The 14,850-nt window shown below is 37.2% G+C and overlaps 1 protein-coding gene across 1 annotated transcript in view; it reads left to right on the forward strand.

Annotated features, from left to right (window-relative positions):
* LOC121326825 (vacuolar protein sorting-associated protein 13A-like) overlaps positions 1 to 14,850 on the forward strand; it is a 120,378-nt gene that overhangs the window by 41,957 nt on the left and 63,571 nt on the right. The window contains 11 exon segments of the mRNA XM_041270379.1: positions 997 to 1,087; positions 1,328 to 1,488; positions 2,929 to 3,085; positions 3,253 to 3,332; positions 3,524 to 3,583; positions 5,782 to 5,947; positions 6,132 to 6,248; positions 13,564 to 13,667; positions 13,771 to 13,938; positions 14,160 to 14,356; positions 14,358 to 14,465. Coding sequence (XP_041126313.1) covers positions 997 to 1,087; positions 1,328 to 1,488; positions 2,929 to 3,085; positions 3,253 to 3,332; positions 3,524 to 3,583; positions 5,782 to 5,947; positions 6,132 to 6,248; positions 13,564 to 13,667; positions 13,771 to 13,938; positions 14,160 to 14,356; positions 14,358 to 14,465 — 1,409 coding nt within the window.

A 14,850-nucleotide genomic window follows, 5' to 3' on the forward strand; every position in this document is an offset into this window, starting at 1 on the left:
GCCCTATCCGTGGCTAAAGTTTGTTTATTTTTTGCACAAGGGAGGTCACGAGTGACACTTCGGACCAACCCTGCATTTTTACCGAAGACAATTTCGGTTTTTAATGTCAATCAGTCGGTGGAGTTGGAGGTCTTTCACCCTCCCCCTTTCCAATCCGACAAAGACAGCATGCTCCACACACTGTGCCTGGAGAGGGCACTGGCGTACTATGTGGAGATGACAAAAAGTTGGCGCCAATCAGAGCAACTCTTTGTTTGCACCGGCTCTCAATCCCAAGGGCAGGCTCTGTCCTATCTGAGTGCCTATCTTGGTGGCTGACGGAGACCGTGAAGATGGCATATTAACTTTCCAAGTTGCACCCCCGAGAAGATAACTGTCCATTCCACTAGGGGGCAGGCCACTTCTTGGTCGATGTTCCAGGGCGCATCTGTCACAGACATATGCAATGCAGCGGTATGGACGACTCCCCATACGTTCACGAGGTTTTAAAGGATGAACATCGTGGATCCGCTGTATCCTGGATTTGGATCACAGTTGCTGAGGGCTGCTTCGGAGGCCATCCCCTCAACCACGGATTGATCGTTAGGTAACCTAGTTACCTTAGGACAGCTAGCACCATTAGCTCAGAAGAGTCTTGCGGCTGTCCTCACAACAGATTGGATATACTTACCCATTAGTTATGGTTCATATTTCGTATTTGTAAGAGAACATTAGGTTATTTTCATAACCCTGTTTCTCTGAAATAGAAATATTAACCATCAATCTTCACGGTCGGTGCATAGACACAAGATTGAAAAGTAAAAGAGAATTTGCAAATGGCCGCAGTGTGCTTTTGTCGGGGCAACTCGCACTGCGTCATGAACTTTTGCAAGAGTTTGTTGGCATACATGCTTCAGTTCTTGGGTTTTTAAAGGGGAATAACCCGTTAGTGTGGTTAGTATTACTATTTCAGAGAACCACGGTTATGATAATAACCTAACGTTCTATGTATCACAGGCCCGGAAGTACCCTCTTACCATGACACCACAGTTAACCCCAAGGAGTCAACCCCTGCCTAACCTTAAATCATCTGTTATGTTTGAGTCAGGTAGGGTTTGAAATTGTGATTCAGTATTTGCACTTTTGTATACATGAGCATGAATGTATTACATTTGGAATTTTCAGTTATTCTGTGTTTTGTCAATAGAGTTCGTATTAAGTTCTAATATGTTAAGTATAGTTTGTTAGATCGAAATTGTTTTGATTCAAATGGTCCATATTCTTCCAGGATTCAGTCTATATTACTGAGAAAGTAATCGCAATGTCATTTTTATAATTTAATCCACAGAAATGGAAGAAAAATTTTATGACGCTCCAAGCTCTCCGGTGGACGATTTACCATTTTTTGAAGCACAAAGCAACTCTTTAAAAAGAAAAAGAAATCCTTTAAAAAAGCAAGAGTCTGTGAAAAACATGACTAATTTTCAACTGAGGTTTGAAATAAATGAGGTATGCATGCTTTATTATTGAGACAGTACCAACTGATTAACCACCTATTTTTATTTTGGAATATTTTATGCTTACTATATAACTGAACAAGTTATTTAATCTATACGTGTTCGAAAGGCCAGTTTACACTCCATCACTCGACTGTCGCTCGACTTATCGTCCATTGGTGCACTATAAACGCACAGCGATACTGAAGTTCCGCTTGACCCAAGAAGTATTTGAGCAGAAATGCAGAAAATATTAAGTGCTTCAGATAGTTTTCACTTCTAAGAAGGAGACAACGAATACTAATTTTGGTTAGAGGACTCTGAGACCTTTTAAGTAATGATTTCCTACACATGTACATACCTAACCACAAACAAGTAAAAAATAAAGATAAAAAAATTAGGAACACATTCTATTATTCAGTTTCTTCGTCCAAGAAAATATTCACTGTTTTACTGTAATTTAATTTAGCTGAAACGACAAAAAGCTGAGCAAGCTGAAAACGGGACTGCTGCTACAATATCAGAAAACAACAATTGTTAACAGATCATGTATAATATAGACATAAAATAAAAGATTTGTTACATTCTAGGCTTATCTATTTTGATACTTGGTTCTACAGACTAAACTCATTTTTAATTTCACTTTGATTACGGAAAAGACGAGCTGGGTTGGTATTTGTTGAGCTCTGGTGTTCCGTTTTGTTATGAATTCATCTTGATTTTATTTGTGCTGTATTGCAATGTAGCTCTCATTCTGTTATTTTTATTGACTGAATTCTAGAAAAAAAATAGGTAGGTAGGTCAGTAGCTAAATTAGATATATAGACAGATATATTGTTTGATAAATCATTTGATTTCAAAGCTTGTTTATTCATTATATTCCATTTATAATTACATTTTATTGTCCTACTTTTCTGCATTGTGGTTGTTTTAATATTTTTTGAACATATATTAAGATATGACATTATGTGCCGGTCAAAAAGAAACACAATCTTGAAGCCTTTCATTTGCCATGCATGTAATTCTCTAGCATTCTCATTTGTCTGCTGATCTTTATAATCTCCTCTGTCTACTGCAAATCATCAATTGTTATCTTTGTATAATGTAGCAACAACATCAGCAACGCGGTCAAAGTCCAGTTGATTTGAACTCTCAGTGACTCTGCCAGCAACCTGTCATTTTCGAGCAGGGCCATTGTCGGGCGACACCATAAACTACACAGCGATGGGACAGGGATGTGTTTGCTGTCGAGTGATGGAGTATAAACTGGCCTTAACTCTATTCCATACCTGTAACTGTTAAAACAAAAAAAAGTGTGCATGTTCTTTTAGCCTTTTATATACATAAATAAGGTTAGTTAAAAGTTTTCAAGGTGCTTCAAAATGAAAATTAAGCATTTTTCAATCACTATGGTTTACCCCTTGTTTTAACATTACATATATGGTTTCCTTAGGTGTCAATTCAGTTATGTCGTCTTTCTGAAAACGTGGAACTGACAGTGTTACATCTGTACATTGAGGGACTTGGCACAGAGCTGAACTTGCGATCGTTTGATATGTCATCCAGTACTTTCCTAAAAGAAATCTGCTTGAAATGTCCAGAATACATGGGTAAGTTGGTACAAGTTATTACTGTAGTTGTTGTTGTTATTATTAGGAAAAGCTGAGGAAGATTTATTTATTTATTTATTTATTTTTAAATACTCTAAAACCTCCATTGCAATTTATAAAATGTGATTATCTCTATATCAGGCATGCTACCTCTTTTTTTTTTCTAGATTCGAAAGACAAACCAGATTATATCATTACAACTCAAGACAATTCAGAGACTGATCTTCTTACCTTGGATTACATTAAGGTATCCTCTGTTCTAAATTACCTCCTAAAATATCATTTTTTATAAAATAAATAATGTCTTGCATGTTTTAAGTTAATTATAAATACCTTAGATTTAATGTTTGTATTGCTTTGACAGTTTATCTTTTACTTCAGTCTGTTTTGGTCAATCCAATTCCTAAGTTAACACCTTATTAACAACCTATTTCATAGGCAGAGAAGAATGGTCCAGATTTCAAAATGCTTTATAACAATACAGAATAGCTTATAAAGGTAATAATACTCTATTTATTTTGTTTATTTAGTTGAGAAGGTTTTAATAATTTGCAAATACGCTTCTCGGTGTTGGGCATGTTACTGAAAAAAAACTTGTTACTCGTTTCTTCAGAAAAAAACTAATATAATGTCCTTTAGGGTTGTAACAAATGGGTACATTTTGACCTTCGAAGGTTCAGAACACATTAGTGAAAGATGGTTCTAACCTTTGATGGTACTAATTTGCATAATGTACTGGTGACGTCACCTTAGCTGCTATTTATATTTGACTGGAAATCCTATTATCTTACTGGTAATCCATAGACTTGGAATAAAACATTCAGATGTAGTTTAAAAATACATAATATAGAACAATAATCATGTTTTTAAAATTTAAATAATGTACCCTGCGCTAATGCACGGCACCTGCGCCATACAGAGTTGCTATATTTAACGATTTGGTAGTGGATTTTAATACAACAACTTTTGTTTTTGTTATATGCATTATACAAATCAAAAGTTCGAATTTTACATGTGACTGACATTTAATGTGTGATTTTATACTACAGTGCACTCTGTTCAGAGTCTCATCCGTTCTGGATGATTTGATTCATATAAGCGGTTGATTCTTAAAAGCGGACCTATATGATTACTGTGATGAAGTGCTGCAGAATCAGTGTGTTAGTTGAGAATGAGAAGAGCTTTGTTCCCTGTAGTGTAATAGGTTGACCACTAGATGTCATGAGTTCCCGCATGTGTGCATGCCTCCGGAAAATCCATAGTTGTTTGTTTCCTTAACAAATTAAGGATAATGGTCAATTGGTTAACTGCTTGCTAAAGTTAATGATACCTTGGTAAAAAGGGCTTAGCCAATAGCTTTGATGGGGGTATAGATTGAGGAGTAAGGAAGTGTGCGCGCATTGCTGAAGCTGAAGTAAGAGAAAGAAATCAAAACCAAAGAGTGAGTATGAGATCTATTTGTTCCAGTACGATACTGTGCAAATAATTAAAGTAATCGCAGTACGTGTGTAGTTCTGGGGGGAACGTATGGATTTGGGTAAACAGCTTATCTGTCCTTACGTCAGACAGGGGCCACACAAAGTGTTGTTTAGTTAGTGCTCCAACTGAGAGCTAGCTTTATTTTGTTTGTTTTGTTATCGGTTGTTTCCCCACTGCAGTGTAAGAACTGAAACCAACACCTGTTTTAAACTGTAAATCCAAGACACCAGACTGATCGTTTACACTGCCCTTGGCCACATCACATTACAATTATCAAAAGAGCCTCCGCACATCAGCAGTTTAAATACAGTATACAAATGTCAATGGTGCTCAATCACTCATGAATCACTCAGTCCTCGTGGATAAGCAACTTGTTATATGATCATGATTATGTTAACTCAAAGCTACAAAATCCTATTTTACAGTATACTTGAGAAGCGGGCATCTTGTGAGGGTGCCTAGTTTACTGCGGTGTTACGTGTAATGGCCTTCTGAATTAAAATGACATTACAGTACAGTATTTTACTGTCAGGACTACCACTGTATTTAAGCATCTGTGGCTTACTTAGTTTCAGTTATCATAAAAAATCTCACAGTTTTTCACAGTGTTAAACCCTTTATGATAAATGTGACCCATGACATTAACCTCCATCTAATATGGCTGCCATGACTTTGTTGGTTAAGTTCCATTGCTAGTGTTGTCCAGTGCAGGGTTTCCCAGTCCTGGTCCAGGGGGACCCCTGTGTCTGCTGGTTTTTATTCCATCCAAGTTCTCAATTACTTAATCAAATGATTAATTGAACTAATAATGTGCTTAATAAGACCTTTTTTGATTGTTCTCAGCTCCTAAAAACTTTACAATTGTATAACCTAACATGAAATCTCTAATTGTTAAAAAGCTGAAAACAATTAAAATAAGCTAATGAGTAGTTCAATTAAGTAATTGAGAACTCAGTTGGAATGAAAAACAGCAGGCACAGGGGTCCCCCAGAACCAGGATTGGGAAAAACTGGTCCAGTGGATATGAACTGTGTCAGACTCTTGTCACCTGGATTTTACCTCTGGACATATTTCACACATCCATTTTACTTCATGTGTACATGAAATACTGGCTCTAATATGACAGTCCTTTTTTATTATGATCCCATGAATTCTTTGTTGTTCATAACACTGCCATTTCTGGTTTCCTAATTTCATTATTATTCTAACAACTATAGGTGAACTTTAGCTCCCTGGATGTCCACTTACATATAGAAGCACTATTGAATGCCATGAACTTTTTAAGTAACCTCATCCCACCGTCAGAAAAAGACACATCTAAAGAATCTGCCCTTGCAGTTGGACAGGAGAAAAAAGAAGAGACGACTGTAGCCAAGAAATCAAGTATGACTTTATCATCATTCTACCATTATACTACTGTCTACAACCATGTTCACTTTGTATGAATATACATTTTAACGTTATACAAAACAACATTTTAAGTGCAAGACAGCTTTTGAGGTTGCTATCTCATTACATTGTATGTGTAACTAGTCATTTTATATACATTTTGTTTTATTTTGCCCAGCTCCCAAGAAGCCTAAGTTTGAAGATGCCATCAGTCTACATGTCCTTGCAGACTTGTTATGCTTGAAAATTTACCTTCGAGGACAGAAGGGACAGATTTCAGAGATAAGCATTGAAGGTACAGTACATTGCACAATCTTGCTTTTTGAAAAGCAGTCTTTATTACTTGCTATCAAGCCATATTGTTATAAAATTATGTATATTACACCTTTTGGTCACTGTTTACCACAGATCAGTATTAAGGTCTCCACACACCAATTGCGATGCGATTTGTCCTGCGATAAAATGGTACTTTCGTTGCGACACTACCTTTCACACCAGTGGCGACAGGTGTGCATGCTGTGATAGGCAACTCTTTGATTGTGCCATAAGCTGGGAAAAAAACACACGTATGATAGTCTTATTATACATCGAATACGAATGTATAATACATAATTGCTTTTCAGAATAGTTATTTCAGTAAAGGTAAACGAGTCATACACACCAGCTATATCTAGCTCCCTGGAAATAAACTGTCAAATGTTCTCTCTCAAAAATGTGTTTTTATAATCGTGTCCTTTATTGTACAACTCCAGGTATTTTGATACTGCAAGAATTATCTTTTCTTCTGCCATTGTTTACTGAAGGTGTGCAAGGAAAGCTGTTCCTCATTGGTCAGTTCCTTAGTTGCCGCGCAACAAAATCGAAAAAAAAAGACACCAATCCTATTTTTTCCCTACTTCGCATCGCAGGCAGTGTGAATGATTCATATAAAATTACATGTGTTTATTTTTATTTTTTCTGCGGTGTAGTGTGTCATACGACATTTTTGCTTGTCGCACCGTGTCTGGTGTGAAGAGGCCTTTAGGCTCCAAAATCATAATGAAACAAGTAACTGTATGAAATGAAAGTAGGCTTTTTCCCCACAACACAGTTTACTAACTTAAAATGTTATTTCAGCAGACAGTTAAGTAGTGCCATCTTGTGGTAGTTAGTAATATTTTCTTTGCCAGATACTTTATAAATCTAAGGCTACTACAGATCCAAACAAAATCTCAGAATTCTTGAATATGTTAGAGTTGCCCAGTATTATGGCAGAACAAGTGGAATTACTAGACATGCTTCTCACTTTACAGGAGCTGAAATCTGCAGCATCTGCCATGCAAAAGTTTAAATCTCCCGGCATGGATGGCATACCCCCTGAGTTATTACTGGCAGTATGGGACCAGATTGGACCCATATTACTAGATTCCATCAATTATTCGTTACAAATTGGCTCTTTCCATAGAGATCAGAAATCAGCTCTGATTAAAATCAACTCTTATTAAAAAAAAAAAAAAACAAAGACCCACTTGAGTGTTCCAGTTACAGACCTTTATTGCTCCTTAACTTCAAAATAAAATTATTTGCATCAGACTGGATTCATAAAGGGTCACCTAGCATCCGATAATATGTGCTGCCTTCTTTATATAACTGTATTAGCCCCTCACCAGTCCTTATCATGTGCAGTGCTTTCTTTGGATACAGAGAAAGCTTTTGATCACCTGGAATGGAACTATCTATGGGCAGTTTTAGAGCCTTTTTGGTTTTGGCCATTCATATATCAGTATGATTTGTACTCTGCATGAACACACTGCATGTGTTCAAACCGGTTCTGTTATATCCTTTCAGTTTCCACTCGAAAGATGAACATAGCAAGGGTGTCTGCTTTCTGCTTTTGTTTGCCATCTCATTGGAGCCTCTTGCTCAGGTCGTCACACAAAATACTGTCATAAGTCCCATCAATATACAGGGATCCAAACACCATATATCCTTTATGTTGACGATATACTGTTGTTATTATCTAATATCTCAGAATTGCTTCTCAAGGCCCTTAAACTATTTAATGATTTTGGTGTAATCTCTGGTTATAAAATAAACTGGTCTAAATCAGTTTTATTGCCTTTGAGCCCTGCATCAAAAACTAGTCCCCTCCTCCCTCTCATCCCTCTCCAACCTCAATCTGCTGGCTTCACATATCTGGGAGTTAAGGTATATTCTGACATCTAACAGATTAGCAAAGACATTTTTAGCTGCTCTAACCGAGATTAAATCTGATTTGATTAGGTGGTTTCCCCTGCAGCTCACACTCCAGTTCTCCCTCCTATTAACTTTTTGTTGTCCATGCTCCTATATCTTTTCCCCCTAAATACGTGGAAGGAACTAATTCTATCTGCTCTTGCTTTATTTGGAATAATAAATGCCCAAGAATTAGGCTAAAAACACTGCAATGTCTCAAAAAGCTTGGTGGCTTAGCATTACCTAACTTTTTAAATTCTGTTATTGGGCCTTCCAATTAAGAATACTTAAGATCTGGCTGAATCCAGAGACCTTGGTCTCTTGGCGCCCCATCAAAGAATTCCTAGTTAAACCAATCCGACTTCAAGACCTCCTGTTTTGTGGCCTCAAACAATATGCACTTTCTATTCGCATGGGTCCCATTCTTGCAAATACAATAGATTTATGGAGGAAAACAAACAAATTCCAAGGTATATCTCTCAACTTCCACAAACTCTCCTCTATTTGGAACAACTCTCTGCTGTTATCAGACTCTCAACCATTTACATATACACCTTTTTCCACAAAAAAATATGAATATCCTTGATGATATTTATGATGGTAAGGGCCTAAGGCTTATTCACTCCCCTGGTTTTCCTTCTTTCTGTACCTCCGGTTCCACCCAGCTCTTTGTGCGTATAGTATCCCATGGGGTACTGCCTTGCCCACTCACCCTGTAGTTAACTTTTTTTTGTTTGACACACCCCTTGAAAGGTATTTTCTCCTATTTATGATCTCTTTACTTAATAATTCCCTTCCAGTGATCACTATCTGGAATCAGGGTTCTCCCCAGGAATTCTGTACAGCCGGGTGGCAGAACATTATAGTCAGTAGCACTTTTAATGGAAAAATAAACTTGCCTTACCTCAGATACATAATACGACAAATAATTTAAGTAATGTGTTGTATTTCGTTGACTGTATCTGGTTGCACCAGATCCTTATTGTTAATGGCACAGTAGCATCTGCAAGATGAGCGGATCAGGTTTTTTCAGCCGGGCGGCAACAGCCGCTTTGCCGGGTGACCTGGGGAGAACCCTGGGAATAGAGAACTGAACTGTCCTTGGCTTGCTACTTTTCAACATTAATCGGTAAAGCTCGCTAAATGTCGAATTCCCAAAAGATATGAGTTTACCTGAAATTAATTTTATATAGGATAAAAGTCGGTAAAACCACTCACTATTTTTATTGTCTTACGAAAAATAGTCATTTAAAAGTCACCTCTAGTTTGTGTAGTTTTTATACTTGCTGTCTGTCCTGCCTCCATTCCGCTATGTATGGCTGGGGGTCGATGTGAGTCATCTCAGTGGTCCGTTAGAACTGTAGTTTCACTGTCAGTTATTTCACCCTGTTCTGACAGATATCGTTGACTGAAGCAGCGCTAGAATACTTGTCATGACTGTCAATCATCAAGACCTGCACCAAATGTGCACTTTCATCTGCCAGCTTTAGCGTCTGTCATTCAAAGCGCCTACTTTTGAAATTAGTGGGTTAAGGTGTATTAAGCTTCTGCTATAGGTATACATTGACAGTTACTAGTTTGATTTGAAAATGTAAGGGGAAAACACTTCATGAATATTGTGCACAATACCCTGACCGACGTCTGAAGTCTCCACGGCAGGATGAAGCGTGGCCATCTGCCTTGCCTTCCTTTGAGTCCAGCTGTGCTGAATAATGAAAGTGGAGAGATCAGATGCCAATTTAATAAGTGCAAGTTAGTTCTGTTCAACTATCAAATGTTTTGTTCTGTGCATATTATTTTTACTCGTAAATGTATGCTTTGAAAGTCTGTATTACACTTTTATGCTGTGTTTTCTAGGGTGTATTTGAGACCATTTTAAAATTTGTATAAAATCTTTATCTTTACAAGGTATAGCTCCAGGGTGACCGGACATTACCATAAAATAAGTTCTAATAAGTGCCGGGGCTGCTGGGAAATATAGTAAATAGACGCTGGGTTTCTCTTAAATGCCGGATTATGAATAATAATATAATGCTCATCATACTGAATGTTCCAGCCAATATACACACATGGCTGTACAGCCAATTTGTTTTTCAACAGCACTGAAGAGACCCTGAGGCTCAGGATGAATGATAAGAATACTGAATTTAATTTATTTTAAAAGGTACACGAAATGCATAGTTTTTTTTTTATTTCTATTTTATGATGTTATTCAATTTAAAACCAGTTGTGAAAATTGAGCGTCGTGAAAGTAAGTAAAATACAAACTTCTTTTCTGATATTAACAGTTGCCTTTTAGTGTATTTGCACGTGTTTTTTTTTTTTTTTTTTTTTTTTTTTTTTTGTGCATTTGAGTCCATAAATATTCATATTTTGCTCCTTTTTCAGCATTCTTATTTATCGATGCACATGTTATAAAAACAATTTAGGTTTGTGATAAAACTGGTACTTGTACTGATTTTATTGTTAATCTTCAAACAGTTTGAAGCATTTTTTAGTGTGTTGTGGGCCAACAGATTGAACTTATTTTTTGTATTAACCCAGTATTTCATGCGGTTGTTTTGCAATGAAGATCGTTGCTGGGTAATTTTTCATCGATTTGTCCATGCTTACCAATGTTTTGAGGGTGAACAATAAATATAATGTGTTAATAAAGATGATACTTATTGCTTTTATTAATTTTAAAACCATGCTTTTTTATTTTTTATTGTGCTGCAAGTCTACCTTAATACACTTTTGTGTTACAATATTTACAGGGCTGTCTTTACTGGATTGTACTTTATTAAATACAAACTGTTATTTCCCACTGACACAACTTTTAATGACGTTGCTGGAATGTTATAATTTATTTGCCGTTTCTATAAGGCTATGTGCAGAAAGCTTTTTCATGATTACGTCTGAAGTATTTGATGTTAGTGAGCTAACATAATAAATGCCGAGTCTCAAATAGCCGCAGGTCCTCTATGATGAGGGGAAATCCCCATCTACTTTTAAAGGTATGTTTAGCAGCCATCTCATGTGCCATATAAAAATAAATGGTCTCCCCAGGAGCTCATTTCCTGGTGGGGCAATTTTTGAAAGGCAACCGATGGCTTAGGCTACCGATGAAGGATGTGGTTCCTCGTTGGAGGTTAAATGTACTGATGAAACCTCTGTTTGAGCCCATGCACTCAGCTGAGCTCAGCTTTGTTTTTCAAGGTGGCTTTCTTCCTTGCAATCACCTCCACTAAGCGGTGAGTGAATTGCAAGCATTCTCTGTATCGAAAGCTTGTCTAATATTTTCAAAGGCCAGAACGAAGGTTACCCTTCGTATTAACCCGGCTTTTCATGTTAACCAGTCAGTGGAATTGGAGGCTTTCCATCACCCTCCTTTCCAATGTGAGAGGGAGCACTGGCTCCATATGCTTTGCCTAGTGTAAGCATTAGTGTATTGTGTTGACCAGACTAAAAGCTGGAGGCAGTCAGAACAATTCTTTGTCTGGTACGGAGCTAAGTCCCAAGGACAAACTCTATCTAAACAACGTCAGTCTGAATGGTTGACAGGCACAGTTAAGACTGCTTATGAACCGGCAAATCTGCCCCCGACAGAGAAGTTCACTAGCCAGGACATATGCAATGCAGCAGTGTGGGCTTCCCCCCCATACTTTTACTAGGTTCTACCGAGTGAATGTTGTAGATCCGCATAACCCTGGTTTCAGTACTAGAGTGCTGAGGACAGCTTCTCAGTCCACCATCAAAACAGAACATTAGGTGAGTTCACATCTTATGTCTCTTCCAGTTATTGCTGGATGTTGATTACTAGCACAAGGCGGTTTCAGCTAAGCTTTGTAGCTCAGTGAGGTACTCCCATGTCTTTGCGACAGCTTGGGTTTACTTCACCCATTTGTAATGGTTAATATTCCCTACTTGAAAGGGAATTCCCTGAAATAGGAATATTAATTATTAACTTCGCAGCATTCATGTTCGCAATCCTCGAAGGAAAATGACGTTGTCAGTGCGCGCAGCTCCTTTTATGCTCTCTGGGGCGGAGCAGCAGCTGCGTCACACTGCTCTGACGAAAAGTCTTTGGTATAAAGTTTCAGGTTCGAGTGTTATAACCCTTTGCAGTCCAATTTTCTAGTCCGACATCATCAGAAAGACCTAAAGCACAGGTCTCTAGTTTTTTTTTTCTCCGGATAAAGCTGAGAAAACCTTTTAATGGCCGAGTGAGACCGATATAAGCCGAATGAAGCCGGAAAAAAGGGCGTATCTCATAGCCCCATGCACTACAGTGATAACATGGACATAAACAAAGGAGATAACTGCTTCTGCATCCAGCACTCAAAGAATATCCAGACAATTGCAGAGCTTTTTGAGATGTTATAGTAATAAAATAATGACTTGGATCGCATTATTTTTGGTGATAAAACGAGTGATCAGTAGAGGATTTATCAGTATGCACGTCTATAAAGAGATATGTGAAAAATACAGCGAACAGCAAGTCCTTTTGCAATTCAGTGCCTTTTAAAGCTGTTTTACTCTGAAAAAAATTATTGGACCTGACGCGCCTGACAAGCTCTGAATAAATGGACTGCAAAGGGTTAAAGGGAAAACACTCTGTCTTAAAGGGGAAACGCCAATTTGTAATGGTTAATGTTCCTATTTAAACATTTTGTTGTATGTTGAATATGATAAAGGGGTTTCTCTAAATGAGATGTTTTTCAATGGCATAGTTTTTTTAAAGCGTAAAGGTCGATGTCACCCATTCTCTGCTTGAATTGGAAAATAAAGGTTGAAAAAAACATGTAAATTCTTTTGATACGTCGATATTAATGATCGATTTGGCAAACAAATAAAAATTGAATAGTAGCAAGTCTAGTCTACCCATGTCTAAGTTACTTGACTGCAGGTACCAGTGTGTCCTGGACTGCTCCTTCTTATTTGCAATCGAGACGATTCTTCCTAGCGGGATTAACAGCAGCCAAAAAAAAAAAAAAAAAAACATTCTGAAGGGCTGGGTAGAGTCTGGTCTACCGCTGCTTCACTTGATTACATTACCTGTCTGACATAATTTTGTTGGAGAGATCCACACTGAGGTGCCACCTTGCCAGCCCGGCAGTACTGGCAAGGTGGCACTGTAAAACGTGCTGTAAACGCTTTTATTTTTAATGCGAACCCCCGACTTTTTAATTCTGTTATTACTGGCATTTTGCTATAATTTTGCTGTCATATGTTTTTATGATTGATTTATATATTTATTTACTTCAGTACAGATTTGTATATTTGTTTTGTTATTTTAAAACTATAAACAAATAAAACATTCACAAAAAAATGCAAAGCCTGCTTTTAAACAATTTTTAAAATGATGCTGTTCTTTTCTGTAGACTATGTTCTTTATTAAATTTGTGTTTTTACAGGTCTTGTCTCGCAGGTAATCATGAGAAGGAAGGCAACTGAAGTACTGGCAAAGTTGAAGAACATTGTTATTTTAGATTATGATGAGGAAGCTCTTCATGAAAAGGTATGTTGTGATTATCTGAATTAGAAATATCAGGGAAAAGTGTACTTTTAGCTCAGTGACTATTTAGTTGATAAGACTGTTTGTTTGTTTTGTTTGTGTTTAGGCTGTATCCATTACTGGGAAAGAGGTCTTCAGTTTTAAAATGATCTCTCATGTTGATGCCACAGAAGGCAATGCCTACACATATATGAATATTGTTGACAGCTGTGTTACCCTTACTGTTGGCTGCATTCAAGTCATCTTTGTAAACAAGTTTGTCTCTCCGATACTAGTAAGATTTTAATATTTTTGAATTTATGAAAGTTTGACAGCCTTAATATCTTCTAAACTATTTGAGGGGTAACTTAATATTTGCAGTTTTTTTTTTTATAAACCCATGCTAAATGTGTTTTTTGTTTACAAACATCATCTGATGTGAAGTTTTCTATAGATGATTTCCGTAGGTATCGTGTTTTCTCATCTTTGTTCATATGTGATTTATGTTTTATTCAGGACTTTATAAATAATTTCCAAACTGCTAAGGATGCTTTAACAGAGGCCACTGTTTAAGCAGCAGGAATGGCTGCCACTGGCATCATGGAACTTGCAGAACGGAGTACCCGAATGGCACTGGGCACTGATGTGAAGGCCCCTGTTGTTTTTGTACCACAGTCTGCAGTGTCAAATAATGTTATTGTGGCTGATTTTGGTCATCACTGTTAAGAATCACTTCTCAATTGTTCAATCAAAAACTCATATTAACATTCCTCCAGTCATTGATGTTATGAAATTTGAACTCGGTGACCTTAAATTATACCGGTAAGAAATGTATACTTTTACTAAGGTAACTTTTCACTGAACAAACCTTCATAATATTACCTGCAAAGGACACTATGGGCTGTATTCTGATTACAGTGCAAATGCGAGTGCAAGTGCTCCCGAATCTGTGGCACATAAATGGAGTGAAAAAAAAAAAATGCGATGAAATGACAGAGCATTATCAGGATTAACACATACTACAGATAACAAGATTATTTTTAATTACTAAAACTTTTTGGTGGGCCCTGGGAAATATTCCATGAGAATTTGAGCCCTGGTTATATTGAAACTCCAATCCATTACAAGCAGAGGGCACTTGATGCAGCACTTCATAAGTCAGCTCTGCTACTGGTAGACAGGTTAGGGAGGGTAGTAAGTCAAAATA

This window comes from Polyodon spathula, chromosome 2 (genome assembly GCF_017654505.1).
Source record: "Polyodon spathula isolate WHYD16114869_AA chromosome 2, ASM1765450v1, whole genome shotgun sequence".
Lineage (NCBI taxonomy): Eukaryota > Metazoa > Chordata > Actinopteri > Acipenseriformes > Polyodontidae > Polyodon > Polyodon spathula.